Source organism: Mesoplodon densirostris, chromosome 5 (genome assembly GCF_025265405.1).
Source record: "Mesoplodon densirostris isolate mMesDen1 chromosome 5, mMesDen1 primary haplotype, whole genome shotgun sequence".
Lineage (NCBI taxonomy): Eukaryota > Metazoa > Chordata > Mammalia > Artiodactyla > Ziphiidae > Mesoplodon > Mesoplodon densirostris.
In genome coordinates, this window is record NC_082665.1 from 11,752,829 (window position 1) to 11,780,826 (window position 27,998).

Consider the following 27,998-nt stretch of genomic DNA (forward strand, 5'->3'; position numbering starts at 1 on the left):
TCGGCTGACTTCCGGCGCGCGGCGGGCGAGTGGGCTCAGAGCGCGTAGCGAGAGTTTAAGTGCGAGCCCTCAGACCGCTTGGGTCCGTGGGTAAGTTTCCTCCGCTTTTCAGGAAAGTACATTTATGGTTTGGTTTGGGGATTACTATCAGGAATTGGATGAAACTGTAGGAACTGGTTTGGCGGTAGGGATTGTCCTCTTATTTTTAATCGCAGTGGGTGAGGGTTGGCCATGTGCTTTTCAGTTTTAACTGAGGTTTACATTGGATCTGTCACTTTCTCTGCTTTGTAAGATGTCAGGGCCTTTTGGCATCTTTATGCTTTTTTTAGGTTTTTTAGGTCATGCACCTAAATCGCATATTTTTCATTATGCATCCTTTGTCTCTAGCAGATTACTTAGTCCCATTATGTAGTTGGTTTCTACCTTATTTTATTCACCGAGTCCTTTGTGTTTTGTTTTGTTTTCTTTTTTTTGGCAATGCCGCACAGCACGCAGTATCTAAGTTCCCTGACTAGGGACGGAACCCAGGCCCCCTGCAGTGGAAGCGCAGAGTCTTAACCACTGGACCGCCAGGGAAGTCCCAATTCACCAAGTCCTTTGAAATGGCTTTCCCTGGCTCTCTAATTCTCCTCGTGTTACCCATTTAGATGACTGAGGCCCAAGAAGGTTAAGTCCCTCAAGGTATCCCAGCTACGAAGTCTTAACTCCTTAACTCAAACCTAGGCACCTCTGGCTGGCGGCCTCCTAGCCACTCCAGGGTGTGGATTCCCTCAGGCTGAGTCCTTATCCTATTTCAGAGATCCGCGGCAGTAATCAGGATAATTTCCCTTCACTGACGCTATTATTCAAACTAAACATAAATGTTTTCTCTAGATTTAAAGATACGTTCATTTCAGATATTTCAATACACACGGCAAAAGTCTGTTTTCCATTAAACTAAAAAAAATAGTGTTTTTCTCTCCGAGATGATAATTTAGTAATTTTTTTCTTCCTCATATTTTCAACTGTTAAAGAGTATCTGAAGCAAAATTGGTTCCGTTGGAATCCAGGCTACATCCCCACTTATCTATGTGACCTGCAGCAAGTAACCTAACTGAACCTTCGTTATTTATCTGCAAAGCGGGCATGGTAATCCTATCTGCCTCACAGAATTCTTAAGATTAAGTAAAGTAATTCGTGGAAAGCATTTAGAATAGCATCTGGCACGAAGTTAGTGCTCAAAAAGTCTTCTTTATATTATCAAATTATATTTTTCTTTAAACGTGTAATGGTAGCATCTCACGAGAAGTAACTGATTTGTTTTTCCTGTTATCGGTTTGCCTTCTACATAATTACATGTCTTCTGAAAATCAGTAAATGAATGTGACAAGTTATTCATTCCTTTGGCTTTTTTTTTGTTGTTGTTAGAATTTCTTTCTCTCCCTAAAGCATCAATTTGGCAAAAGTAATAAATGAAATATAGCAGGTTAGCATTTACTACTGCTGAGTGTAAGAAATTGTACTAATTGTTTATAAATGTTTCAATTCTCACTAGGCCTCATAAGACAAATTCTCTTAATTCCACCTTTTAAGATGTGAAGAAATTGAATTACAGGTAGTAAGAGCTTAACCAGGGTCACACTGTTAGTTTGAGAGATAGTCGCCCATCCTGGCCAGGATCAAATGCCAGAACTAAGCAAGACGTGTTCAAATTTGATTTTTGCCTTCTCTACCAATTTTCTGGCATATTGCACTAACTTCTTAAATAGGGGTCAGCAAACTACTGCTCTTGTGCCAATCCTTCCTACTGTTTTTGTACAGTCCACCAAATAAGAATAGTTTTTACATTGTTAAATGTTTGTGGGAAGAAAAGGAAAAGTGATGTTTCTGTGACACATGACAGTTATACAAAATTCAAATTGCAGTGTCCATAAATACAGTTTTATGGAAACACAGCCACAGTTATGCTTTATAAACCTCTGATAGCTTCCTGTTACTTAGAGCAGAAGTAGGCAAACTATGACCTACAGCCAACTGCCTATTTATGTAAGTTTTTACTGGACATAGCCAGGCCACATTTGTCTCTTGTCCAGGGCAGCTTTCATACTACAGTGGCAGAGTTCAGTTATTGCAACAGAGACTATATGGCCCTCAGAAAATATTTACTATTTGACCCTTTACGGGCTCTAGTCTTAAACATTTATTTGAATTTATTGTAACTTTAAAGTCTATTATTTATAAGACTAAAGGTTTAAAAACAGTTATTTTCAATTTGGTGTCTAAATGTAAAACATTAAGATTCATTTTTAACTGAGATTTGATGATTTTTAAATCTTCTAAAAGTGAAGCCCAGGGACTTCCCTGGTGGCCCAGTGGGTGGGAGTCTGCCCTCCCAATGCAGGGGGCCAGGGTTCAATCCCTGGTCCGGGTAGCTGGATCCCGCATGCATGCCGCGGCTAGCAGTCTGCATGCTGCAACTAAAAGATTCCGCATGCTGCGACAAAGATCCCACGTGCCGCAGGTAAGACCCAGCACGGCCAAAATAAATAAATAAAAGTGAAGCCCAAAGAAGGGTGATTGTTCATAGATTTTGTTTTAATGAAATAAGGAGCTTTAAAGTACCGCTCTAATCCTTAAGAGTACACAGTCATATTTCTCAAATTATGAATCCTAGTTTTTCACAAATGAATTGCTGGGATAAAATGTTATTTGTATGATTACAAATGACTACTTAAATCATGTTTAGAAATCGTGGTTTCTAAAGTATATGTATTCTAAACTATCAACTGTGGTTTTCTTTCTGCAGCTTTCATTTTCCTGCTGAATTCCTGCTTTGCAGACTGAGCAATGGCAGCCCGAGTGCTTGTAATTGGCAATGGAGGAAGGGAACATACTCTGGCCTGGAAACTTGCACAGTCTAATCATGTCAAACAAGTGTTAGTCACCCCAGGAAATGCAGGCACTGCCTGCTCTGAAAAGATTTCGAACACTGGTAATCATTTTTTTGAAGTAAAAGTGAACGATTGTAAATGATAAAACTGTCACTCACATCTCTTCTTTATAAAGGTCAATTGCTGTTCAGATTTGAATGCTTTTTTTAACCCAGAAATTTATGTGGTAATTTGAATACTTGCCATATGTTGTAATTTAAGGTATCCTGTTGTTCAGAGTGTGTCATTTTCTTACCTTAAATTATTTTAAACCTTATAAAACATGTACACTGAAAAAGTTACAAAATGCCTAATATAGGTTAAAGGTGTTTTGGTGTGTATTTTGGGGAATGCAAAATTGAGCAGTGCTATTAAATGTAAGTTCTGGCAATTCTTACTCCATAATAGATCTCAGCCTTCATCTCTTCCACTGGTAAATAGGAAAAGATGATCAGCTCTTATGCTGCATTAAATTCTTCAGTGACTTCTCATAGTAGTTAGCATAAAACTCAAACTCCTGTCCTTACAAAACCCTCTGTGATCTGGCCTCTGCCTGCCTTTCCAGCCTGATCTTTTAGAGCCCTTGTTTTCTTTTCACTGTGCTCTATCCATGCAGTCCTGCCAGTATCCCAAACAGAGCTGCCTTGAACTTTGTTCTCACTCCTAGCATGACTGGCTCTTCATCATTCAGGTCTCAACTTATGTTACTTTCTCAAAGAGGACTTTCCTAAAGTTTCTAAGTAAAGCATGTTCACCCCCCAATTCATTTGTTTTCAATCATGAACTATTATCTGTATCTTCTTTTACTTTTCTCTTGTCTGTGTCCTATCTTCATTCCCCTCCTAGAACATAAGCTCTAGAATGTAAACTGCATGAGGGCAAGGAAGTCACACGTCTTTTTTTAAAATAAATTTATTTATTTATTTTTGGCTGCGATGGGTCTTCGCTGCTGCGCGTGGGCTTTCTCTAGTTGTGGCGAGTGGGGTCTACACTTCGTTGCGGTGAACGGGCTTCTCATTGTGGTGACTTCTCTTGTTGCAGAGCACAGGCTCTAGGTGCGCGGGCTTCAGTAGTCGTGGCTCACAGGCTCTAGAGCACAGGCTGAGCAGTTGTGGCGCACGGGCTTAGTTGCTCCGCGGCATGTGGGATGTTCTAGGACCAGGGCTCGAACCAGTGTCCCTTGCATTGGCAGGTGGATTCTTAACCACTGCGCCACCAGGGAAGTCCCGTGTCTCCTGTCTTATTTTGCACTGTGTGCACTGTGCCTAGTACCCTACGTGGCACATAATATTTATGGAGAGAACATAGACCCAGCAAGCTACCAACTGGGAGAAGATAATTGTGTACATAGGAGCAAAAATAATAAGAAAAAGATAAATAAGAAAATATCTGCTTCCCTGGGATCTTAACTCTGGGAGTGAGGTATTGTATTTTTTTTTAAATAAATGGCACATTTTATCTAGATGCAATGGATGTCATACACACCAGCCCATGAAAATCTCCCAATATTGTCATGAGGCTGCTTTCACTTGTAGTGACAGGTTAGGTGTGTCATCTTCCTCTTGCCACCCTTTGCTGTGCTGAGGTAGTTGGCTCTGTTCAACCCAGTTGTGTTTGCAGCTACTAACCCAGAGTGCATGGTACTCCATCCTTATCCCACTCAGGCAGTTCCTGGAGATTGAGAACTCTACCTTTTCTGCACTTATCCCCTACACATCACAAATACCACATATGTACAGAGACTTCAGCCAGCTTAAGAATGGTGGCCCAGGGCTTCCCTGGTGGCGCAGTAGTTGAGAGTCCGCCTGCCCATGCAGGGGACACGGGTTCGTGCCCCGGTCTGGGAAGATCCCACATGCCGCGGAGCGGCTGGGCCCGTGAGCCATGGCCGCGGAGCCTGTGGTCCACAGTGGGAGAGGCCACAACAGTGAGAGGCCCGCATACTGCAAAAAAAAAAAAAAAAAAAAAAAAAAGACCAGTTTCTGAGTATATTCTCTGATACACTTTTTTGTTTACAATCAACACTAGCAACATGAACACCATAGTCAAGAAAGTACTTTATAGCTCTTGGAAAACTTTCTCAGTTCTCTGCTATCACTGTAGTGATAACAAAGCAGAGAACTGAGCTTTGTTGGTTAGCCTGATGTACTGTGCTCTGAATTTCTCATGGTGAAACTCATCTGTACCAGTAAAAGAAAACCGACAATTAATAGGCATACCAAAGTATAGTACTTACATTTCAGAAAGACAGTTAACTTAAAGAATTTTTATAAACAAGGTAGGTTTGTTTCTTTTTTCTTTTCACAGACATCTCAATCAGTGATCACACTGCCCTTGCACAGTTCTGCAAAGATGAGAAAATTGAATTTGTAGTTGTTGGACCAGAGGCACCCCTGGCTGCTGGTAAAGTTCATTTCTGTTGATTATTATGGTATACACTGTGCTAACAGGAGCTTGGAGATCATCTCATCTAATACATTTTACAGATGAGGATTTCTAATATACACTGAAAAAGCTTTCACCCTCTTGAAATTTATGGATTCTAGGATTTTTCACCCCCCCCCAAGCATCAGTAGTATGCATAATAAGACTAAATTTGAATGAGATCAAATTTGCAGCTGTGGGAAATATTTTGTTTTTATTCTGCTCTATTCTGGTGTCTATTTAATAATCCATATATTTGGATATCACACATGATTTTTGTTGGATTTGAATCATGTGTCAGTAGCATTTTGTTTATATCCTATAGAAAACATGAAAAACGTAGTTATTCTCTGCCATTTGCCTCATCTCAGTGTATATTTAGCCTGATCCTAATTCTTCAGAATGAAAAGGCCCTGCAGAGAGCTGGGCTATGGCTGTTTGTTTCCATCCCTAGGAATTGTTGGGAGCCTGACATCTGCAGGAGTGCGGTGCTTTGGCCCTACAGCAGAAGCAGCTCAGTTAGAGTCCAGCAAGAGATTTGCCAAAGAGTTTATGGACCGACATGGAATCCCAACTGCACAGTGGAGAGCTTTCACCAAAGCTGAAGAAGCCTGCTGCTTCATTATGAGGTAAATAGAAGATAGCCTGTGAAGGGCACTTGTTATATGATATTTGAATATACGGGTCACTTTTATGTTACGAGTTTATAGTAAGATAATTCTAGGGGAAAACTCATAGGATGTAAATTGCCTTTTTCCAACATCAAAATAAAATGGGATTTACTCTTGCAGCCTTGCAGAAAGATAAATGTTTTAATGTTTGTTGCTGAATAGTTTCTAGGGGAAAAGGATACATTTGGTTCTATAGGTGTTCCCTCTTAGCCAAATTGACACAGTGGCATCTTACCACATAAAGGATAGTGATTTTTTTCATCAATAATTAACTAGGGTGAGGAATCATCACTTGGCCTTCTGCCACCACTGTTCAATCCTAAATCTTAAAATTAAACATCCTGTTCTCTATTATATGGAGAACATTGAGCAATAAATGAATGTTGGTAGATACATGCCTTTGCCCCCTATTTTTGTTGACACTTTTCCTTTTTACCTGGTATGTTTTCTTTTTAGTTGGGTCAGTTTCATGCTTTGTTTTTTCTTCATCCTACATTGAATTTTATTATTTCCTAGTAGCCAGATACCTTCCAAGTAACAATTTTGTTACTTACTTTGGGTAAGTCTCCTTCTAGATCTCCAGTTCTACTCAACGGAAGAAACTACCAACAACAGTTTCTTATGTGTACTTGGAGAAATGATCTGTGTATCCATGCTTATATTGGTCTTCTACAGCTACATCTTTTACTTGAAGGAGGGCATGATTCATTACTTTGTATTGTATCTTAAAAGGTCATTCCATATTCATGCTATGCAACTGCTGTTTTCCCCCAAAGATTTTGCTTATATGATCTCATGATAAGTGAGAAAAGCAAAACTGTATGTACCATATGACCACAACTATAAAGGAATACATAGGAAAAAAAAAATCCTGGCAGGAAGTACATCAGAATGGTGTTAGCAGGTTTGTTTTTTTTCCTGCTTTTCAGTTGCTGCTATAGCATATCATTACACAATCCCAAAGCATTTTCAACTTTTGAATCTTAAAGATTTATTGGATATTGAAATTTACTCTGTCTTCACAGTGCAGACTTCCCCGCTTTGGTTGTGAAGGCCAGTGGTCTTGCAGCTGGGAAAGGGGTAGTTGTCGCAAAGAGCAAAGAAGAGGCCTGCAAAGCTGTACAGGAGATCATGCAGGTAAGTCGACCCCTCTTAAAAGGTTTATAATTTTCTAGTCACACTGGATAAATAAATACTGCTAAGCTTACAAATATTCCTCAAGGCAAGGAAAACGTATAGCAAACACAGTTATTTTTCATAGTACTATGTATTATAATCCATCTCTATAAAAGGGTTATTACACATCTACACTGATGGCTAAACTATGATTCTGTTCTTTGCAAGTAAGTTCTGTTTAGCATCCTTTGTTGTCTGCTCTGAAAGGTAGAAAGTCCTCAGACTACAGAACATATAAATAAATACTCAACAACCCATGAGGACAAAAAAAGCATTTATCCTTTGTGTCTCAGGTCTAAGAGAAGTAAAGCAATGAATTAATATACTTTGCTTTTATGATCCTTCTTGGTTGTTGTGGGTTTCTCCACCTTGTGGAAATCTGTTTTCACAGACATTAGTATAATTATTGTAAGCAAACATAATTATAAGTCAGAAATAAGAGTTAAATGGTAATGATGAAAACATCTGCTTTTCTGTTAACCTTATTTGAAACTGGAAAGCTGGATCCCCAGAAGAGTTTTAACGATGTGTTCATCTCATCTGCACCAGTGCTAACTCTACATCATTGCAACTCTGAAAATAGGAAACATTCGGACCTCCCTTGTGGCATAGTGGTTAAGAATCCGACTGCCAGTCCAGGGGACATGGTTCAAGCCCTGGTCCGGGAAGATCCCACATGCCGCGGAGCAACTAAGCCCATGTGCCACAACTACCGAGCCAGCGCTCTAGAGCCCGCGAGCCACAACTACTGAAGCCCGCGCACCACAATGAAGAGTAGCCCCAACTCGGGGCAACCAGAGAAAAGCCTGCGCGCACCACTGAAGACCCAGTGCAGCCACAAATAAATAAATAAAATAAAATAAAAATAGGGAACATTCATATATGTTCCTTTGCAGCTTTCAGAAAGAGAAAGAGAAATTATAATACTAGTGCGTTGGTTCATAATACAAATGGTGCAAAATGACAACAGCCAATTAAGTAAATAATAAAAGCTTATAATTTATTTCTCTTTTGTTTTTATCGACAATAAGGATAAAGCTTTTGGAGAAGCTGGAGAAACAACTGTCATTGAAGAACTTCTTGAAGGAGAAGAGGTGTCTGTACGTATATTCATCTTTTGGACTTTTACAGAGTATAAGCTGTGTTATCTGACCTATGATCCCAAAAAAGGCTTGGTTTACTCTGGTCGCCTCATACAAGAGCATAAACTGAGCAGTTACACAGGAATTTGTATACGTTTAGTATTTCAGATACAAAGGAAAAAAGAATTTATCTTCTTTTTTAAAAATATATAAACTTATTTATTTATTTATTTATTTATTTTTGGCTGCATTGGGTCTTCGTTGCTGCGCGGGCTTTTTCTAGTTGCTGAGAGCAGGGGCTACTCTTTGTTGCAGTGCGCGGGCTTCTCATTGCGGTGGCTTCTCTTGTTGCAGAGCACGGGCTCTAGGTGTGTGGGCTTCAGTAGTTGTGGCACACGGCCTCAGTGATTGTGGCTCTCGGGCTCAGTTGTGGCTTGCAGGCTCTAGAGCACAGGCTCAGTAGTTGTGGCACATGGGCTTAGTTTTCTCCACAGCATGTGGGACCTTCCCAGAACAGGGCTCGAACCCGTGTCTCCTGCATTGGCAGGCAGAGTCCTAACCACTGCACCACAAGGGAAGTCCGAAGAATTTATCTTTTAATCATCCCCAGTGTAGCAGTAGGCAAATTGGACTTATATCACCCATTATTTAAACAGGGGAAAGGTTGAAATTTTTTACTCTGAGAGTAGCTGGATATTTTCCCCCCCCAACCTAGCTCAAAAATTACAGATCCTTCAGAACAGAGTATACAGGATCTTTTGATTCTCGATCTAGGAAACTTAGGGTTATTTATGTTTTAAATCATTTTACTTTAAAAACGAAAACTTCCTCTAATTAGAGTTAAGGTACATATAGTTCTCCTTATTAAATTATTTTTTTACTTTTTGGCATTTAAGGTTAAATGGACTGTTTGTTTTCTCTACAGTGTCTGTGCTTCACTGATGGAAAGACTGTGGCCCCCATGCCCCCAGCACAGGACCATAAGCGATTGCTGGAGGGAGATCAGGGCCCCAACACAGGGGGAATGGGAGCCTATTGTCCAGCACCTCAGGTACTTCCCAGAGGCTCAGCTGAAGTTCAGGAGTCATTGTTTGTTCTTCTCAAAGAGCTCTTAGACACTTTTCTGGGTTTTTGTTTTTTTTTCTGTAAATGATATTACTAATCAGCAAATTGGTTTTCCTGTTAAATGAAAAGTGTCTCTTCTGGTCTCACTCTAAAATTAACCCTTTCTAAAAGCCTTTGAGGAACTAACTTAAATATCGATTGAACAGATCCTTCTAGCCCTTCCTTATTCATCTCTGGATATCCAGGGCCCTATACACAAGTGCTCAGTAAGAGTGGGTATGGCGAATTGAGAACCAAGTCAGACTATCATTTGTTCTTCTAGTCTTTCTACTTCATAATGGATAGAGCATGTTTCCAAACAATTCCTTGACAATGTTTATGAAAAATATGCATTGAGCATATTATAAATAGATTAGCACTTCAGAAACTCACCCATTTCCTTTCACTGCTGATAGTTATAATTGTTTGTGCTAATAATATAGTGCCTTTTAGATATTTATTTATTTTGGCTGCACTGGGTCTCAGTTGCAGCATGTGGATTCTTAGTTGCAGCATGTGTGTGCAATAATTTCTACAATTAATTTATAAACTCTAGATTCTCGATTTATAGGCTAATGAGGTGTGCATAGAATATACTGTAAGTATACAAAGGAGGCTCAGTGTGGGCGAGGACTTTTTCAATTTAATACCAGTTACATTTAAATAAGTCTCTATGTCCCCCAGGTTTCTAAGGATTTGTTGCTAAAAATTAAAAATACTATTCTTCAGAGGACAGTGGATGGCATGCAGCAGGAGGGTGTGCCATACACAGGTAAGCATATTGATGTCATTGTGGACATTATTTATAGAGTAAGTTTACACCATTTTCTTTTTTTATAAATTTATTTATTTATTTATTATTTATTATTGGCCGCATTGGGTCTTTGTTGCTGCGCGCGGCTTTCTCTAGTTGCTGCAAGCAGGGGCTACTCTTCGTTGCGGTGCACGGGCTTCTCATTGCGGTGGCTTCTCTTGTTGCAGAGCTCGGGCTCTAGGTGCCCGGGCTTCAGTAGTTGTGGCACACAGGCTCAGTAGTTGTGGCTCGTGGGCTCTAGAGTGCAGGCTCGGTAGATGTGGTGCATGGGCTTAGTTGCTCCGCGGCCTGTGGGATCTTCCCAGCAGGGCTCGAACCCGTGTCCCCTGCATTGGCAGGTGGATTCTTAACCACTGTGCCACCAGGGAAGCCCACCATTTTCTTTTTCTAATTGACCACTGTTACAACATTTGTTACGGTCATTCCAAAACTTTCAGTACTATAAGTTTATAGTCTGATTTTCATAGTCGCAATACAGTGTCTTCATTATAGATTTTTTTTTTCCATTTTTTAACGAAGGTATCCTCTATGCTGGTATAATGCTGACCAAGGATGGCCCAAAAGTTCTGGAGTTTAATTGCCGTTTTGGTGATCCAGAGTGCCAAGTGAGTAATAAAGATAATAATATAAAGTGTTACTTTGTAGAATATGTGTGCTGTTTTAATCTTAGGATTTATCAGCCTTGAAATAATTACCTTTGAGAAACATATGCAAGTTCTGGTATCCCAGTGAATAAAATGTCTAAGGACAACTGAAATTTCTCCCAGTTGCTGTGTTGATTATGTTTTTCCAGGTGATCCTCCCACTTCTTAAAAGTGACCTTTATGAAGTGATTCAGTCTACCTTAGATGGCCTGCTCTGCACATCTCTGCCTGTTTGGCTTGACAACCGCACTGCCGTAACTGTGGTCATGGCAAGTAAAGGTTATCCAGGAGACTACACCAAGGGTGTAGAGATAACAGGTGAATATCAGAGAACAGAAGGTTGGATTGCAATGTGACAAGTGACCAGTACCACAGTAAGCCTTTGTCCCATTCAATGTTATGTTCCTTTTAAGGGTTTAGAGACATCAGTAACCTTTCACGGGTTTCTAACATAAGCATGTTGCTTGTTGGATATGGGTGTCCAGATATCCAAAATTACTGTATTTAAAGAACTGCCGTCCGTTTCTCTTCCTGCACAGTGAAGACTTAAGTGGGCCTAGCTAAGTTTCCAGAGAATCACCCAGTGCTGCCTTTCTCGTCCATCCTCCAAGAGCCAGGAAGATGATAGGAATGTATGAGAGTTGGAGGAACTTTAATATAAATTACATCAAGGAGAACATTTCAGGGCTTGATCTCTGAATGATCACAAATTAACCCCCCAGTTTGCAGTGCACCCCATGGTCACTTTGATGGCAGAATTAAAAGTTTCAGAAGTATAGCCTTCTCTTCTGTTTCTCCTTATAGGAGGTGAGGCATCTAGTTAAATGATGTTAGATAAAGCAGTGTTTTAAAATGCTAAATAAGTTCCAGCACGATAAGGCCAACACCAGACCTTTAAAATCCCTAGTAGGCTGTCATTTGGCCTCCCTTAATACCCCAATACTGTGTTTGATTCAAACACCCTATTTACTGTCTTACCCAGACAGTAAGTCCGTTGCCCTGTGCATCCCACACATGGCAGCTGGGCAGTTAGGAGCTGATTGCCTTTTTATATATATATATATATATATATATATATATATATATATATTTATTTATTTATTTTTGGCTGTGTTGGGTCTTCGTTTCTGTGCGAGGGCTTTCTCTAGTTGCGGCGAGCGGGGGCCACTCTTCATCACGGTGCGCGGGCCTCTCACTGTCGCGGCCTCTCTTGTTGCGGAGCACAGGCTCCAGACACGCAGGCTCAGCAGTTGTGGCTCACGGGCCCAGTTGCTCCGCGGCATGTGGGATCTTCCCAGACCAGGGCTCGAACCCGTGTCCCCTGCATTGGCAGGCAGATTCTCAACCACTGCACCACCAGGAAAGCCCTGATTGCCTTTTAAAATGAAGAAAGGGAAGGGATAGAATCAAGATATTTTGTATTGGTGAAATTTCCCTAAGATTGGGGTGACAGGAGTCATAGTTATTTCTGACACCCCAATATTGGGTGTTACTGATACCACCAGATACTTGAGTACCTGTGACTAAACGCCCCTATGTTATAAAAACACCTGGAGGGACCTCCCTGGTGGTCCATTGGGTAAGACTGCGCTCCCAATACAGGGGGCCCAGGTTCGATCCCTGGTCAGGGAACTAGATCCCGCACGCGTGCCGCAACTAGGAGCCTGCATGCCGCAACTAAGACCCAGAGCAGCCAAAATAAATAAATAAAATATAAATATTTTGAAAAAATAAGAATAAAAACACCTATAGAAGACACGATATTATAAATCAACTACAATAAAAAAGTTGTTTTAAAGAAAATTTGATACAGCAAAAAAAAAAAAAAAAAAAAACACCTAGGTAAGATGTGTATTAACAGATTACCAAATATGGTGCTAAAAGAGAAATGGAAAAGGACAAACTAGGGGTATGAAAGGTTTTTTGGGGGGACTTTCCTGCTGGCACAGTGGATGAGAATCCGTCTGCCAATGCAGGGGACATGTGTTCGAGCCCTGGTCCGGGAAGATCCCACATGCCACGGAGCAACTAAGTCTGTGCACCACAACTGTTGAGCCTGTGCTCTAGAGCCCATGAGCTTAGAGGCCGTGCCCGGCAACAAGAGAAACCACCTCAGTGAGAAGCCCGCGCACCACAATAAAGAGTAGCCCCTGCTCACCACAACTAGAGGAAGCCCGCACACAGCAGCAAAGACCCAACTCAGCCAAAAATAAATAATAAGGAAAAAAAATTTTCTTTTTAATTAAGAGGTTGTCTTTGTATAAACTGCCCGTGTTGGTCATTTCAAAATTTAGAAAACACAGTCTAATAATATTTTAAATGTAAAATACATATGTGGGATCTTAAAACTAATTCAAAAGAAAATGAAGCCAGGGGACTTCCCTGGTGACACAGTAGTTAAGAATCCGCCTGCCAGTGCAGGGGACACGGATTTGATCCCTGGTCCATGAAGACCCCACTTGCCGCAGAGGAACTAAGCCTGTGCACCACAAGTACTGAGCATGTGCCCTAGAGGCCGCAAGTCACAACTACTGAGCCCACGAGCCACAACTACTGAAGCCTGCACGCCCTAGAGCCTGCGCATCGCAACTACTGAGCCCACTCGCTGCAACTAGAGAAAGCCCGCACACAGCAACAAAGACCCAACGCAGCCAAAAGAAAAAATAAAGCCAGGGATTTTCTTTTAGGCTGAGCCCAAAACCTAATTTAAATCATATTTGTCTTAAAATTTTACAATTGTTGTATTAGGGAAAAGATTGAGAATATGTTTTGCATTGCAATGATCTTATTGGTTTTTTTAAAAAAGAAAGCAGCTTTATTTAGTTGGCTATGATAAAGCAAAAAGGTATTCTTTTACTCTTCAGTAAAAAATGTGATCAAATGCAGGATTTAGGGCTTCCCTGGTGGCGCAGTGGTTGAGCGTCCGCCTGCCGATGCAGGGGACACGGGTTCATGCCCCAGTCCGGGAAGATCCCACATGCCGCGGAGCGGCTGGGCCCATGAGCCATGGCCGCTGAGCCTGCGCGTCCGGAGCCTGTGCTCCGCGACGGGAGAGGCCACAACAGTGAGAGGCCCACATACCGCAAAAAAAAAAAAAAAAAAAAAAAAAAATGCAGGATTTATTCATGATGTTTAGGTTTTGTTAATTTTTTTTTTTTAACTTTTCAGGAGAAAATAACTTTATGCTTCTAGTTTCAAACTTTTCAGGGCTTAGCTTCTTTTTTTTCCTTCCTTATTGAAATAATCATTCTTACATGAGATTTATGATAACACAAGGTTTTAGTAATACAGTGGTCACCCTAGAGCAGAACAGACTGTTCTTAGGAGAAAGGCTGTATTTACTATTATATTACATTAATTCCTTTCTGATAGGATTCTTGTGAAGATTCATTTAAGTGAAATAAAGATTTTATTTAAAAAAAAACTTATGAAAATTATAAGCCCCAGTGTAGAATATTATTACTGCAATTGATATGTCAAATATGCTCTCTTACAGGGTTTCCTGAGGCTCAAGCTTTAGGACTAGAGGTGTTCCAAGCAGGCACTGCCCTAAAAGATGGCAAAGTGGTGACTAACGGGGGTAGGGTCCTTACAGTAACGGCCATCCGGGAAAATCTCATCTCAGCCCTTGAAGGAGCCAAGAAAGGACTAGCTGCTGTAAAGTTTGAGGGAGCCATTTACAGGAAGGACATTGGCTATCGTGCCATAGCTTTCCTCCAGCAGCCCAGGTAAACTTCTTACCAAGGTGGTTATAGCACAGCTTCAGAACTGGCATAAATGGTGATGTAGAAAACTCCATTAACCCTGTACTAAGTCATTCTGTATTCTTAACTCTATGAGTCTGATCTGATTTTTTTATATGTATATAAATTATTTATTTATTTTATTTTTGGCTGTGTTGGGTCTTCGTTGCTGGTGTGGGCTTTCTCTAGTTGTGGTGAGCGGGGGCTACTCTTCGTTGTGGTGCACGGGCTACTCTTCATTGCGGTACTCGGGCTTCTCATTGCGGTGGCCTCTCGTTGTGGAGCACAGGCTGTAGGTGCACAGGCTTCAGCAGTTGAGGCTTGCGGGTTCTAGAGTGCAGGCTCAGTAGTTGTGGCTCACGGGCTTAGGTGCTCCGTGGCATGTGGGATCTTCCCAGACCAGGGCTCGAACTCGTGTCCCCTGCATCGGCAGGCGGATTCTTAACCACTGTGCCACCAGGGAAGCCCGACTGATCTGATTTTGATTTGCATTTAGTTTGAATTGAAACTACTGGTTACAGCAATATTCAAATGAAATGGAAAAAACTTCATGGTAGCTCATGTTTGAAAAGCTCAATAAGATCAGTGCTGTTGAAAGATTTTTTCACATTGTACGTTTTAGATATATGCAGTCAGTTGTCAATTATTCATCAATAAAGAAGGGGGAAGGGATTTTTTTTCCCTTGAGTTATCATATATTTATATATTACTGTTGTATTTATCTTTTTTTATATAAATTTATTTACTTATTTATTTTTGGCTGCATTGAGTCTTTATTGCTGCACGTGGGCTTTCTCTAGTTGTGGCGAGTAGGGGCTATCCTTTGTTGTGGTGCGCAGGCTTCTTGTTACAGAGAACAGGCTCTAGGTGCACAGGCTTCAGTAGTTGTGGCACGCGGGCTCAGCATTTGTGGCTCTCAAGCTCTAGAGCAGAGGTTCAGTAGCCATGGCACACGGGCTTAGTTGCTCCGCGCATGTGGAATCTTCCCGGACCAGGGCGCGAACCTGTGTCCCTGCATTGGCAGGCAGATTCTTAACCACTGCGCCACCAGGGAAATCCCTGTTGTATTTATCTTAGTTCATGATTTTGTTAAAGAATTCAGGATGAAAATATTGGTCGTCTAACTTTGCAACTTTATTTGATTGTACTATAAATTTTGGCCATCTCATTTGGTCACTGCATTTATATTTATTACTGAAATGTATTTTGTAACCCTTTATTGATTCATTTATTGTCATATACAACTAACTATTCCTTTGTAAAATCAATGAACTATTAACTGCAAATGTGGGTATTTTGATCTCATCACAATTACTATTGCTCATTGAGTTCATCTATGAGAAATAAATGTGTTTTAGGACAAAATGAGAAATTTTTAGCAACTTAATTCAAGTTACACTGTTACTGATAGGCAAATTTTTTAAGGTTAAATAATGGAATTTTTTTTGAACATTAAAATACCATGCTAAAGTTTTATTTTTTATTTTAAAATGACTAGATTCTATTGAAATGACCTATTTCAAGTGACTTGAAATCTTAATACTCGTCTGATTCTTAAAAGATGAAGAAGATGAGAGGCTACAGTGCCAATTGCTATCTGACAAAAGAGTTGTTTTTAACTAGTAGAACTTCGTTTCCTATATAAGCGTGACCCCAGACTGCTAACTTTATTGGAGTTAACTGCCAAATTTCTCTCAAGTCTGTACCCTGGCACCTTGCTTCCAATAAAACTTGACATATTTCTTCACGTATCCCTGAATCCCACTAGTCCAGAGTTGTCATTTTTGTAAGGCAAGACTAATGAAGTCACATTGCCATTTATAAACTTTATCTCTAAATGTACTGTTCCAACTTGTTGGCACTGTTATAGATGGAAATGATGCACTGAATATCATTACCTGGTTTTGCTTTTTTTTAGAGTTTTTAAAATCTTATTTCTTACTGTCTTTAGTTATAAGGAAACATACAGTTCTCTATTATTGCAGTAAGGGCTCAGTTTCCTTATTGAGGGTTTCTTTGTAGAGTTCTTATAATCCCAATTTTCACTTTTTTGACTCCGTTTTGGCGCTCCTTTCCTTCCCATACCAAAATTGAACAGAGAAATATTACGGCCAAATATTGGTATATTTAACTGCCTGTGACAAGTACTTTCGGAAGAAATAGTTAAGTTAGAGAAGTAGTTACAAATAGTGAAGTTCCAAATAGTGATGATCAACTGAGGAGGTTGTTTAAACACATTTCAATTCCTAGGACCTGCCCTAGACCAGCTAAATCAAAGTCTCTAGATATGGCCCAGTGTACTGGGGGATATGAAAATCACTAGTGATATCTTCTGCTTTAAATAATATTTTAAGGTTAAAATAATTCTTCCCTGGCATTTAGGTGATGTCTTTGTTTTTTTAAACTCTTTAGGGGCCTGACTTACAAGGAATCTGGGGTAGACATTGCAGCTGGAAATATGCTGGTCGAGAAAATTAAGCCTTTAGCAAAAGCCACCTCCAGACCAGGTAAGTCAGAGTCTGTCCTTTGCTAGTTCATTAACTGTGACAAACATTGTGTATTGCTTTGTGCTTTGTAGTTTACTGAGGAAAATGTTCCCGATTAATGCCAAGTTGCTGTAAGTCTTGCCCTATTTAAGCCAAACTCGTAGTGTTCCGCTTTCTTACCTCTAACATTAAAAGCATTTCTTATCCATGATCTTAAACTCAAAAGGATATGTATACCCCTTTAATATCTGCTTTCTTGATCAACTCTTCGCTGTTGAAATGCAGCAAGTAATTTGTTTTCTCTCCAACAGGCTGTGATGTTGATCTTGGAGGTTTTGCTGGTCTTTTTGATTTGAAAGCAGCCGGTTTCAACGATCCTCTTCTCGCCTGTGGAACAGATGGTGTTGGAACTAAACTGAAGGTAATCAGACACCTATGTGAGTAAAGGCCTTTTACGAAAGATATGAAAGAATTTACTGTGTATCAAATACACATCTTTTGGGACTTCCCTGGTGGCGCAGTGGTTAAGAATCTGCCTGCCAATGCAGGGGACAAGGGTTCAAGCCCTGGTCCGGGAAGATCCCACATGCCGCAGAGCAGCTAAGCCTGTGAGCCACAGCTACTGAGCCTGCGCTCTAGAGCACGCGAGCCACAACTACTGAGCCCACATGCCACAACTACTGAAGCCCGCACGCCTAGAGCCTGTGCTCCACAACAGGAGAAGCCACCGCAATGAGAAGCCCGCGCAGCGCGATGAAGAGTAACCCCCGCTCGCCACAACAGCCCACGTGCAGCGACAAAGACCCAACGCAGCCATAAATAAATAAACTAAATACATATCTTTCCCCTCTTGACATATATGCACTAAAGAGAACCACACCAAGTAATCATACCGTTGGCTACAATAGCTACGTGTTTCTAATAACACAGTGTTGGTGAGGCTATATCCGGATAGAAGGGTTATCTTAGGGGAAAAAAGGGAATACTTTCGGACCAAGTAGCTTATCGGAATTTAGTGTTCTTTTGTCTTTAGGTGTTCAGAGCACATAGCCAAAAGTCAGTGATATTGTTAGCCTCCACTGATAATTGACAAGATATAGTTTGGAGCTTATTCTCTTATGTGGATGTTTATATTCTTCTGTAGATTGCCCAGCAGTGCCATAAACATGAAACCATTGGTCAAGATTTGGTTGCGATGTGTGTAAATGATATTCTGGCACAAGGAGCGGAGCCCCTCTTTTTCCTCGATTACTTTTCCTGTGGAAAACTGGACCCCAGTACGACTGAAGCTGTTGTTGCTGGAATCGCTAAAGCTTGTAAAAAAGCCGGATGTGCTCTCCTCGGTATGACCGTCCATTTTAATCACACATCCTTCTTATGTATTTCAGCCTTATGTACAAACATGATCGGTTACCAGTATACCTAACGAGACAAACTATGTGTCACAAGACGAGGCAAGTAAAATACAGATGATACCACCTAAGGACAACTGAGACCTTTGGGCCCTCGAACCCTCCCCTCAAGGCTTGGTCCCCAGACTGAGACTCATACTCCTCCACCATCGCCCAGGCCTTATCTTCTCCCTGATCCTTAGCCACTATTTCACTCCCATCTCTCTCAGTGGCCTCCTGGACAGACAGGGTAGGGGGTTGTTTCCTCCTTATGGCCCTGCAGCAGAGGCAGATCGGTTCTTGGCTTTCTGAGTCTTAACTTAAGCCTTATTTTCCCACAGAAATGACACTAAGAATAAAATATACCCAAGGTTTACAGAAATATTAAATACATACCTGAGAATTCTGAACAAAATTAATTTGTAGGTTGACCAAGGAACAAAACTACCTATTTTATATTACCATTTCTGTGGACAAGTATGTCCCAAAAGCCAAAATTGCCCTTCAACCATCTTTTAGAACAGTTCCTAATTTGGATCTGCCTGCCTAGACCCTGTCTTTACACAATATGGTGGTAATATGAACTATGACATATTTTTTAGGCCAGGGCATTTAGAGTTTGGCAGGTCTGATTAAATCACTTCTCTAAGCCTGTACCATTATTGGAACATAGAGTGATTGTAAAGATCAAATACAGGTGAAAGCATTTCTGAAACTAACTGCTAGAGAAATGGTGTTATATTCAACTGAGTATTCATCCCGTAAAAATAATGTTTGGAGGCTATATTCACCCTTTGTGGAAATTAGTGCTGTTTCCCCTGAAATCATGCTTAGATGTTTGCAGAATACAGCTTTTGTTTAATTGTTCATATGAAGAGTAGCTGGTGTCACTACTTCCTAGACAGGTTTATAAGTATTCGGTGATTTCTTTGCTCTTGTTTTCTCTTTCTGCCAGGAGGTGAAACGGCAGAAATGCCTGACATGTACCCTCCTGGAGAGTATGATCTAGCCGGTTTTGCCGTTGGTGCAATGGAGCGGGATCAGAAACTCCCTCACCTGGAAAGAATCACTGAAGGGGACACTGTTATTGGAATAGCTTCATCTGGTCTTCACAGCAATGGATTTAGCCTTGTGAGGAAAATTGTAGCGAAATCTTCCCTTCAGTACTCCTCTCCAGCACCTGATGGCTGTGGTGGCCAGGCCTTAGGTAAACATACTCACATTTAAACTCTCCTGCTTGGGAATGTCTGAGCAACCACTTAGTTGGGTTAGGCTTTCGTTACTTAAAGTTAGAATGGAACAAACTGCGTATGTTTTGGTTTTATATTCATAGACTAAGTTTTTGTCTCATCTTCCTAATATACAGGTGACTTACTTCTAACTCCAACCAGAATCTACAGCCATTCACTGTTACCTGTCCTGCGTTCAGGACATGTTAAGGCCTTTGCACATATTACCGGTGGGGGATTGCTAGAAAACATCCCCAGAGTCCTACCTCAGAAATTTGGGGTGGATTTAGGTAAGATTGCTAAAAAGAACGTTTGCTCAGAAAACTGTTATGAGAAAAAATACATTGTGGAAGGAAACTTTATGGATAGTTAGTACACATATGATTATGTGGAAAATTCCTTTTTTTAATATTATATTTATATATTTGGCTGTGCCAGGTCTTAGGTGCGGCATGCAGGATCTTTTTAGTTGTGGCATGCGGAATCTTTAGTTTTGGCATTCGAACTCTTAGTTGCGGCATGTGGGATCTAGTTCCCTGACAAGGGATCAAACCCGGGCCCCCTGCATTGGGAGTGCAGAGTCTTAGCCACTGGACCACCAGGGAAGCCCCTACCTGGAAAATTCTTAAATCATTGGGGCTTCTTGGGGAAAAAACAGGACTGACCCTTTTCCACCTTTTCTTGCTTCATTAGCCATGTTTATAAGGCATAAAGTCCTCGTGTAATTGACTTAGATGAAATTCTTTAAGCAGATTCTCCAAGGGGGTCAGTAAGCTCAAGCTCTATCAAGATGGAATCAGGAACATGCTGGGAAGGGAAGTGGTAGTTATTAAATAGTCCGTGCAGGGGATAAAGGAGACCTGAACCAAGGCATAGAGAAGGGAAACGGATTGGAGAATCATTTTGTGCTTATAAGGAAAAAAGAAGTCCCAAGTTTCTAGTTTAGTAGGTGAGTAGATTTGGAATAGGAAGTGGAAATACAGTGTTTTAAATCTTTGAAGTATTTATTGTAGTGTTTTTGTGAGCAGAAGTTAAGTTGGGTACTTATATGCAGATAGTAATAGTTAATCGCAAATAGGAGGGACCAAAAGGTTGTTCCTCAGTATCCACCACCTTAAAGTTTGGCGGAGGTAGAATTTCTAAAAAAAGAATAGTCAAAATCAGGCAGTAAACCATGTAAAAGCATCAACTCCGAGCAAGGATTTCAACATGACACTGGTTAGCAGTGTCAAAAAGCATCTTGGTGAGGATAGATACCACCCCCCATATATTGGAGTGGGGGGTGATGGCAGAGATACAGAGACAATGAGTAAAGATTGCTGTTCCAGGAAGCTTATTGGTTGGGAGTTCCCTGGTTGTCCAGTGGTTAGGACTCAGTGGTTTCACTGCAGTGGCCGGTTTCAGTCCCTGGCCGGGGAACTAAGATCCTGCAAGCCATGCAGCAGGGCCAAAAAAAAAAAAAAGAATTTTATGTGTGTGTCTATATAGGTATTACCTAAAATTTTCTATTAGAGATATTTGTTGTATTAGAGGATATGTTCTTACACCTAGATCTAGATTTTTTTTTTTTTTTTCACGTTCACAAAAGGGTAGTATGCCGACCTTTACGGGAATCCAGCCATTAGAGCATCTAATTCATTAGGGTATTTCTAAGAATCTAGTTAGTTAACGCAGCACAAAACTTCACTCAATTGTGAATACTGGCCAAGTGTGACAAGAAAGGTGTTCTTAATGCCTGAGGTACAAATGGATCCCAAAAAAACTTCTGAAAGGCCAGTTTATAGTTTTACCCTCTATAAAAGAGCAGTGCTGGTTTTAATTTCCATAGGCTTGTATATGTACGTACTTCTATACTTTGTGTCAGTAATAGGTTAATTGAACAACTCTTGCCTGTTTTCAGATGCCCAGACCTGGAGGATCCCCAGGATCTTCTCGTGGTTACAGCAGGAAGGTCACCTCTCTGAAGAAGAGATGGCCAGAACGTTTAACTGTGGGGTTGGGGCTGCCCTCGTGGTATCAAAGGATCTGACACAGCAGATTCTGCAGGATATTCAGCAGCACAAGGAAGAAGCCTGGGTGATCGGCAGAGTGGTTGCATGTCCTGAAGGTAACTGTTCCTTATTTAGTTGCTCTATTTCAAGCCACTGATACGGCAACTATCTTTACACAGCTGTAACATGAAAACACCCACGCCAGCAATACCACGCGTCTCTTCAGTTCTGCCTCAGGGCTCTGACACCTCTGTGTAGCAGTCACATATGCACAACTACACCCCGCAGGACAACCCTTGACCAGCGGGGTGAGAACCAGTGAATAAATGCCCACTTCAGGGACAGAAGAAGGGAGCGGTTCTGAGGCACAGTCTACATGGCTCCTTTGAGGGTCTCAGTGGAATCGAGCCCCAATTGCCCACAGTGGTGACCAGTTTAATAACACACTCTTATATTGGCTCTTGCCCATCCTCATTCTGGTTCCCTAGGGTCACTTCCCAAAGTAATCACCTCGCACGTAAGACCTTGTCTCAGGGTCTGCTTTGTGGTTCAGCTCAGTTCAAGGAGTAGTGAGCAAGCACCCTGACCAGTACTGTGTATGACTCAGAACTCTGTTAGAAGTACTAGAAATTGGCAGATTGACAGAAAACCAACTCAGATTCTCTAACAGAGATGTCACGCCTTGTTCATTTTGTCTGTATCTGCCTTTCATCCCTTTATCGTGTGGCTTTCACTTTCAGGCAGGCTTTCCAAATACCGGAAAGATGTCTTGAGCCCACATCCTTCAACTCACATTGCAGTAAGAGAGGCCCTCTCTTTCTCAACATCCTATATCAAGTCTTTGAATGGCCTTGCTTGGGTCACATGCTTACCCTTGAAGCCAAGAGGTCATAGCACTGTTGTGGATGCAAGACTTGCGGGAAAGGGGAGACGGAACACTGGCAGGCAGTAACATACCCACTTTATGTTTAGACATCGTGCTGTAGCTTTTAGTTGAAGTGGGCAGTTACATATGTTCACCATCAGGAAGTTTGTATGAATGAGTGACGATCAGTAAAGCAAACCTATTATTTTAGTCCGTGCATATCTTATTTTCAGAATAAAATACAGTACTCAAGTTTTTATAGAACACTTCTCTTTCCATATTACTGTTAATTCACTGTTGTTCAAAAAAAAAAGAAAAATTCACAGTCGTTCTTGTTCTTTTTTTATTTATTGGGTGTGTTTGAAACAAAGGTTCTCCTCGTGTGAAAGTCAAGCATCTGATTGAAACCATGCAAATAAATGGATCAGTATTGGAGAATGGCACCCTGAAAAATCATTTCTCTGTTCAACCAAAAAAGGCAAGAGTAGCTGTCTTAATATCTGGAACAGGTGAGATGTGGCTTCCTCTTTACTACAGAGCTGTAGACATGCTCTTCCTTTTCTCCCACCCACACCACCCCCTCCCCCCCAAAAAAAACCCTCCTTCTGCCTGCGAGAACACTCTCAGTACTGGGGCTAGGTATCATTAAGGAGTGTTATCTTCTCTACATCCTCAGTCTTTCCACTTTTCCCAGGCATTTGAAGCAGCTTCTAAAGGAAAAGTAGAGGGTGTTGGGAAGATGGTCGAAGAGAGAGAAGCTAGAAAAGACAGAATGGAAATTCCAACTTCTTTTGAATCATAGCTTTGTAGTTGGAAAGTCTTAGGACAGTTGAGCCTTTTTTAAATTGTTAATAGTAACAATACAAAATTTGTGTTTGACTCTTATGGACAGCGGGGTAAAGTACTAAGAGCATTGTATTCTCTCCTATGGATGGATATAGTATGATTCTTTTTTCCTTTTTTTTTTATTTTTTTTATTTGCACCACACCATGCGGCTTGTGGGATCTTAGTTCCCCGACCAGGGATTGAACCCAGGCCCTCAGCAGTGAGAGCAGAGTCCTAACCACTGGACGGCCAGGGAATTCCATCCACTGTTTTAAGTAACATTGCTATAAACATTCTTTTAAATATACAATAAGTTTGTAAGTGCATATCTGGTTATTTCTTTTTTTTTTTTTTTTTTTTTTTCTTTTTGCGGTATGCGGGCCTCTCACTGTTGCGGCCTCTCCCGCTGCGGAGCACAGGCTCCGGATGCGCAGGCCCAGCGGCCATGGCTCACGGGCCCAGCCGCTCCGCGGCATATGGGATCCTCCCAGACCGGGGCACGAACCCGTATCCCCTGCATCGGCAGGCGGACTCTTAACCACTGCACCACCAGGGAGGCCCTCTGGTTATTTCTTTAGGTTAACTTTCCCAGAAGTATAATTGCCTTACAAGTCTATTTTAAGGTTTCAATATACTTTAGACCCAAGTTGATGGTAAAGCAAAGAAACTACTGTAAGGGTCATAGTGGTTTATTCTTCTTCAGAGGGTTGATTTTTTTTCTTGCTTAATTAAGTAGCTTATTCCTCATCAATCAGTTTTAAAATCAGTTTTATACTGTTTCTACTGCTGTGCTAAAATCATATTATTTTGCAGGAGCAATTACATATCCTTGAACCAGGAGTGCCTATGTTTTTGCAAGATACTAATCCATTATTCTAAGAGGAACGGAATTTTAAAGCCTCACATATTTTGCCAATCTTTTCTAAGCCATTTTTATACAAAAATCTTGACCATTCCCTATTCAAAATGGTATAAACGTTTTAAAGAAGTGTGCCCTCACCTGTGTTTTTCTCCCTTTTTCAGGATCAAACCTCCAAGCTCTCATAGACAGTACCAGGGAGCCACGTAGCTCTGCACACATTGTTGTTGTGATCTCCAACAAAGCTGCAGTGGCTGGCTTAGACAAAGCAGAAAGAGCCGGAATTCCCACCAGAGTAAGTTACTTTGAAAAGTATCTTTCAGGATTATTTAAACTCATAATCTGCCCCCAAGTGTTCTTTGGATGCCTGGATTTGGGGTGGGTGCTGGGCTTGCCTTTATACTCATCCTGTCCATTCCTTAATTCTTGACATCACGTGTATCTTCAGAAGGAGGTGAAGTATGGTCTATGTAAAGGTTGAGTTTTAAATTATTTTTGGTAATTTGTTGGAAACAGATTGTACTTATCTTTTTCTATTCTAGGTAATAAATCATAAATTATATAAAAATCGTGTAGCATTTGACACTACAGTAGACCAAGTCCTTGAAGAGTTCTCCACAGACATAGTCTGTCTTGCAGGATTCATGAGAATTTTATCTGGCCCCTTTGTCAGAAAATGGAATGGTAAGCAAAAATTGTTTGATACTACATTGAGGAATTGACTGAAAATGGGCTATAGGGTGGTTAACTTGCCAAACAATCCCAGTCGTGGTACTTACTGTGACGGTTTATTTTGACACACGTCATAACTGTATTTCCTTTGCCTTTAGCCCAGAGAATAATGATTTATTATCCTGCTCTCTCTATCAGTTTTCCTTGGCCTGCTATAATTACGGTTTCTAACGTAGCTTAGGTTGGTTTCACATTACTGCAAACATACTGTTTCACCTTCTGGATAAATATTGGGACGAGACTTTTTTACGTGTTTAGAAGCAAGAGAAGGTGACTCTCTGTATCCCAAAATAGAGTTCCTCTTCTGAGGAACTGTGACCCATTGCCAGAAGATGGAAAGGAAGGCACTGTTGCCAGATAATGTAGTATCTGCTGTTAATGCCTTTCCCACAGAAGTTTTGACTGCTTCCTGTGGTTCTTTTTTGTGCACATATTTGGTCAATAAATGTATTTCCTCTTCGGAGAGTTTGTTTTCTTAAGTGAATATAGTTAGAGCACTGTGGTGTAATATACCACAGGCAATGCTTTTGGCGACATAAGGCACACACACTGACTAATCCGGCATCTGTGGATTAGTCATGTGTGAACGTGCTGCTTCATGGTTAGAAGTCAAGCACATAGACACTACGCAGGAACCTCCTGTCTTTCTAGTATTATGTGCCAGGGACAAGGTGAATTTTCTTCAAGAGCCCTATGATCCGGATTAGAGCCCTTGCCATCCAGCTTTGAGTCAGTGCAGGCGCCTGTTCAGAAGCCCCTCGGTGTGTCTTCAGCTGTGCAAGGCAGAAACCTGCTGCTCCCAGCGCCTCCTTGGATGAGAACGTGTATTTCACTTTTCCTCGTTTCTGTCTTTGACAAAGAAAACACCCATCCTAGAAAAACCTTTGCTCCTATTGACTCCTGATTCTAGACAGGAAGGTGTGTGTTCCTTTGACAGAATACACAGGGCTTTTAAATTCTGACCACTATGTTTTAATTAATTTCCAGGGAAAATGCTCAACATCCACCCATCCTTGCTCCCTTCGTTTAAGGGTTCAAATGCCCATGAACAAGTCCTGGATGCCGGGGTCACCGTCACTGGGTGCACCGTGCACTTCGTAGCTGTGAGTGTGTCTCTTTCTACCAAAATCTTATTCGTATTTCATGTAAATTGTACTTGGCAGAAGTCATGTTCAAAACTTTCTCACATTCTTTTCCAGGAAGATGTAGATGCTGGACAAATTATTTTACAAGAAGCTGTTCCGGTGAAGAGGGGTGACACTGTTGAAAGTCTATCTGAAAGAGTAAAGTTAGCAGAACATAAAGTATTTCCCTCAGCCCTGCAGCTGGTGGCCAGTGGAACTGTACGGCTTGGGGAAAATGGCAAGATCTGTTGGGTCAAAGAGGAGTGAAGCATCCTAATCCAAGAATGGAACCAGCTTTGAAAGAATAATTCTAGCTGCTTGCAGGGTGACTTTTATCATGGACTCAGCCTGAAAGACATCTAAGACATATATGTATTGCTTCCAGTGGTCTTTCAGGTTTTACCTGTCTGGGGCCTTTTTGTTCATCATCAAAACAGGCATTCAGAATTCCCTTTACTTTCAGCCAAATAAGATACCAAAACTTAATCTTTCTTATATTCTTTTTCGAAGAGCTAATAAGTCTAATAAGTTAATATCTCTTCCCCATATTGTATATCTGTACTGATTTGAATTGAGACTTCTCTAACTATTCTGATCCTAGGTTGGTGTCATAAAATTTTGAGGTAGCTCCCATTTCTGAGGGATAGTGTTCTTTGTACTTTGAAATATCATTACACATTCCTATAATAATTGACAATTTTTGTAATACCCAGATTTTAGCTTCACAGTTTGGGAGGATGGAAGGCAATCTACTCAGACTAGTAAAGGGTATAATGGGACTGCATGATTTCCCACTCTAGCCAGTCATTTCTAACGTGGATATGCAGTTCTGGAACCGGGAGGTCTAGGTTGACATACTGGGCCACATGTGCATGACCCTACACACAGGACCACATTTTTGTCGTAGCTGAGGAAACAGGGAATGGCCACCTGGCCCATAGGCAGCCAGCCAGCCTTAGACTGCTGAGCCACCTTCAGGGTGGCCTAAGAGCTCTGCCTGCCCAACAGGGGGGCACCTTACTGGAAGGGTACCTCGAAGCCCTGTTCAAGTCCTCCCTTGGAGCTTAAACTCAAAACTTAATGGCACAGGACTCTTACAGTAGTTATATACAGAAGAGAGTAAACTCTCGCCTTAATACAGGAAAGAGTAGAGGGTCAAGAGAAGCAGAGTGCCAGGAAAAAGGACAGACACCTTTGCCAAGAGACCCTCATCACTGCCTCTGGTGCAAGTCAGTTTCCCCAGGCAGCTGGCCAACATCACCCTACCTCTCCTTGACTGTAGTCAGCAAATGCCATCACATGATGTCCAGGTACATCATTTCACATAGGTGTCTTTGCTGCAAAAACAACTGACTCACTTTTTTCTAGAGAGCTCACTCAACATAATAAGCACCTATTATGTATACGCCAAACTGTCCTATGAAGGTTTTAGAAAGTTAGAAGATATAAAGGAAAATGTTATTGGTCGATAAAATCATATACTGTAATAAAAGTAGAAGCTGGTACCAGGGTAAATTAGAAAAATCAATAAGAGTTTATGACTTTAGAAATACAATTTTCCAGCCCTTATTTAGACACCAATATCCACTAAAAGGAACCTGGACACCATGGAAGGTAGCTGATTCAATATCTTAAGATAGGAAGAATCAAAGTGTGTCTGAAATATGTGGTTGACAGAAACCAAATTAAAGAAGTTGAAAGTAGCAGGGATGATACTGAAAGGACAGAGTCAGCTGAAAGGGTGTCCTACTGTCTAGTTTGTGATACACAATATTACTTGGACATGTTGAGTGTGTGAGCAGCTGTTGGTTTATAATGATACTCAGAGAAAAGGTCATTTAAGTTATGAGAAAGGCAATGCATAGAAGGGTGAAAATAAGATGTTAGTCTTTTATTAATGTAATAAATACGGATATTGTTTTTTATTA

The 27,998-nt window shown here is 41.0% G+C and overlaps 1 protein-coding gene across 2 annotated transcripts; it reads left to right on the forward strand.

Moving 5' to 3' along the window:
• The first annotated feature begins 3 nt into the window (after positions 1 to 3).
• On the forward strand, positions 4 to 27,998 carry GART (phosphoribosylglycinamide formyltransferase, phosphoribosylglycinamide synthetase, phosphoribosylaminoimidazole synthetase). 2 transcript variants are annotated; one of them, XM_060098536.1, is made up of 22 exons: positions 4 to 90; positions 2,786 to 2,971; positions 5,217 to 5,312; positions 5,788 to 5,962; positions 7,030 to 7,141; positions 8,212 to 8,280; positions 9,188 to 9,313; positions 10,051 to 10,138; positions 10,700 to 10,785; positions 10,974 to 11,142; positions 14,321 to 14,552; positions 16,980 to 17,074; positions 17,365 to 17,474; positions 18,198 to 18,396; positions 19,400 to 19,651; positions 19,811 to 19,963; positions 21,574 to 21,780; positions 22,901 to 23,038; positions 24,379 to 24,509; positions 24,757 to 24,898; positions 25,934 to 26,049; positions 26,146 to 27,998. In XM_060098536.1, the coding sequence occupies exons 2-22, from the start codon at positions 2,827 to 2,829 to the stop codon at positions 26,335 to 26,337; spliced, it is 3,033 nt and encodes a 1,010-aa protein (XP_059954519.1). In that variant the 5' UTR covers positions 4 to 90; positions 2,786 to 2,826; the 3' UTR covers positions 26,338 to 27,998. The 2 variants fall into 2 exon arrangements, with proteins under 2 accessions (XP_059954519.1, XP_059954520.1); XM_060098537.1 differs by lacking the exon at positions 8,212 to 8,280.

What these genes read in the sequence shown, in the direction of transcription:
- GART (XM_060098536.1), top strand. Translation starts at nt 2,827, where the DNA reads ATGGCAGCCCGAGTGCTTGTAATTGGCAATGGAGGAAGGGAACATACT. An exon ending in GGAGGGTGTGCCATACACAG is followed by an intron (nt 10,139 to 10,699) that starts GTAAGCATATTG and finishes TTTTTAACGAAG; the next exon opens with GTATCCTCTATGCTGGTATA. An exon ending in AAAAGCCACCTCCAGACCAG is followed by an intron (nt 17,075 to 17,364) that starts GTAAGTCAGAGT and finishes TCTCTCCAACAG; the next exon opens with GCTGTGATGTTGATCTTGGA.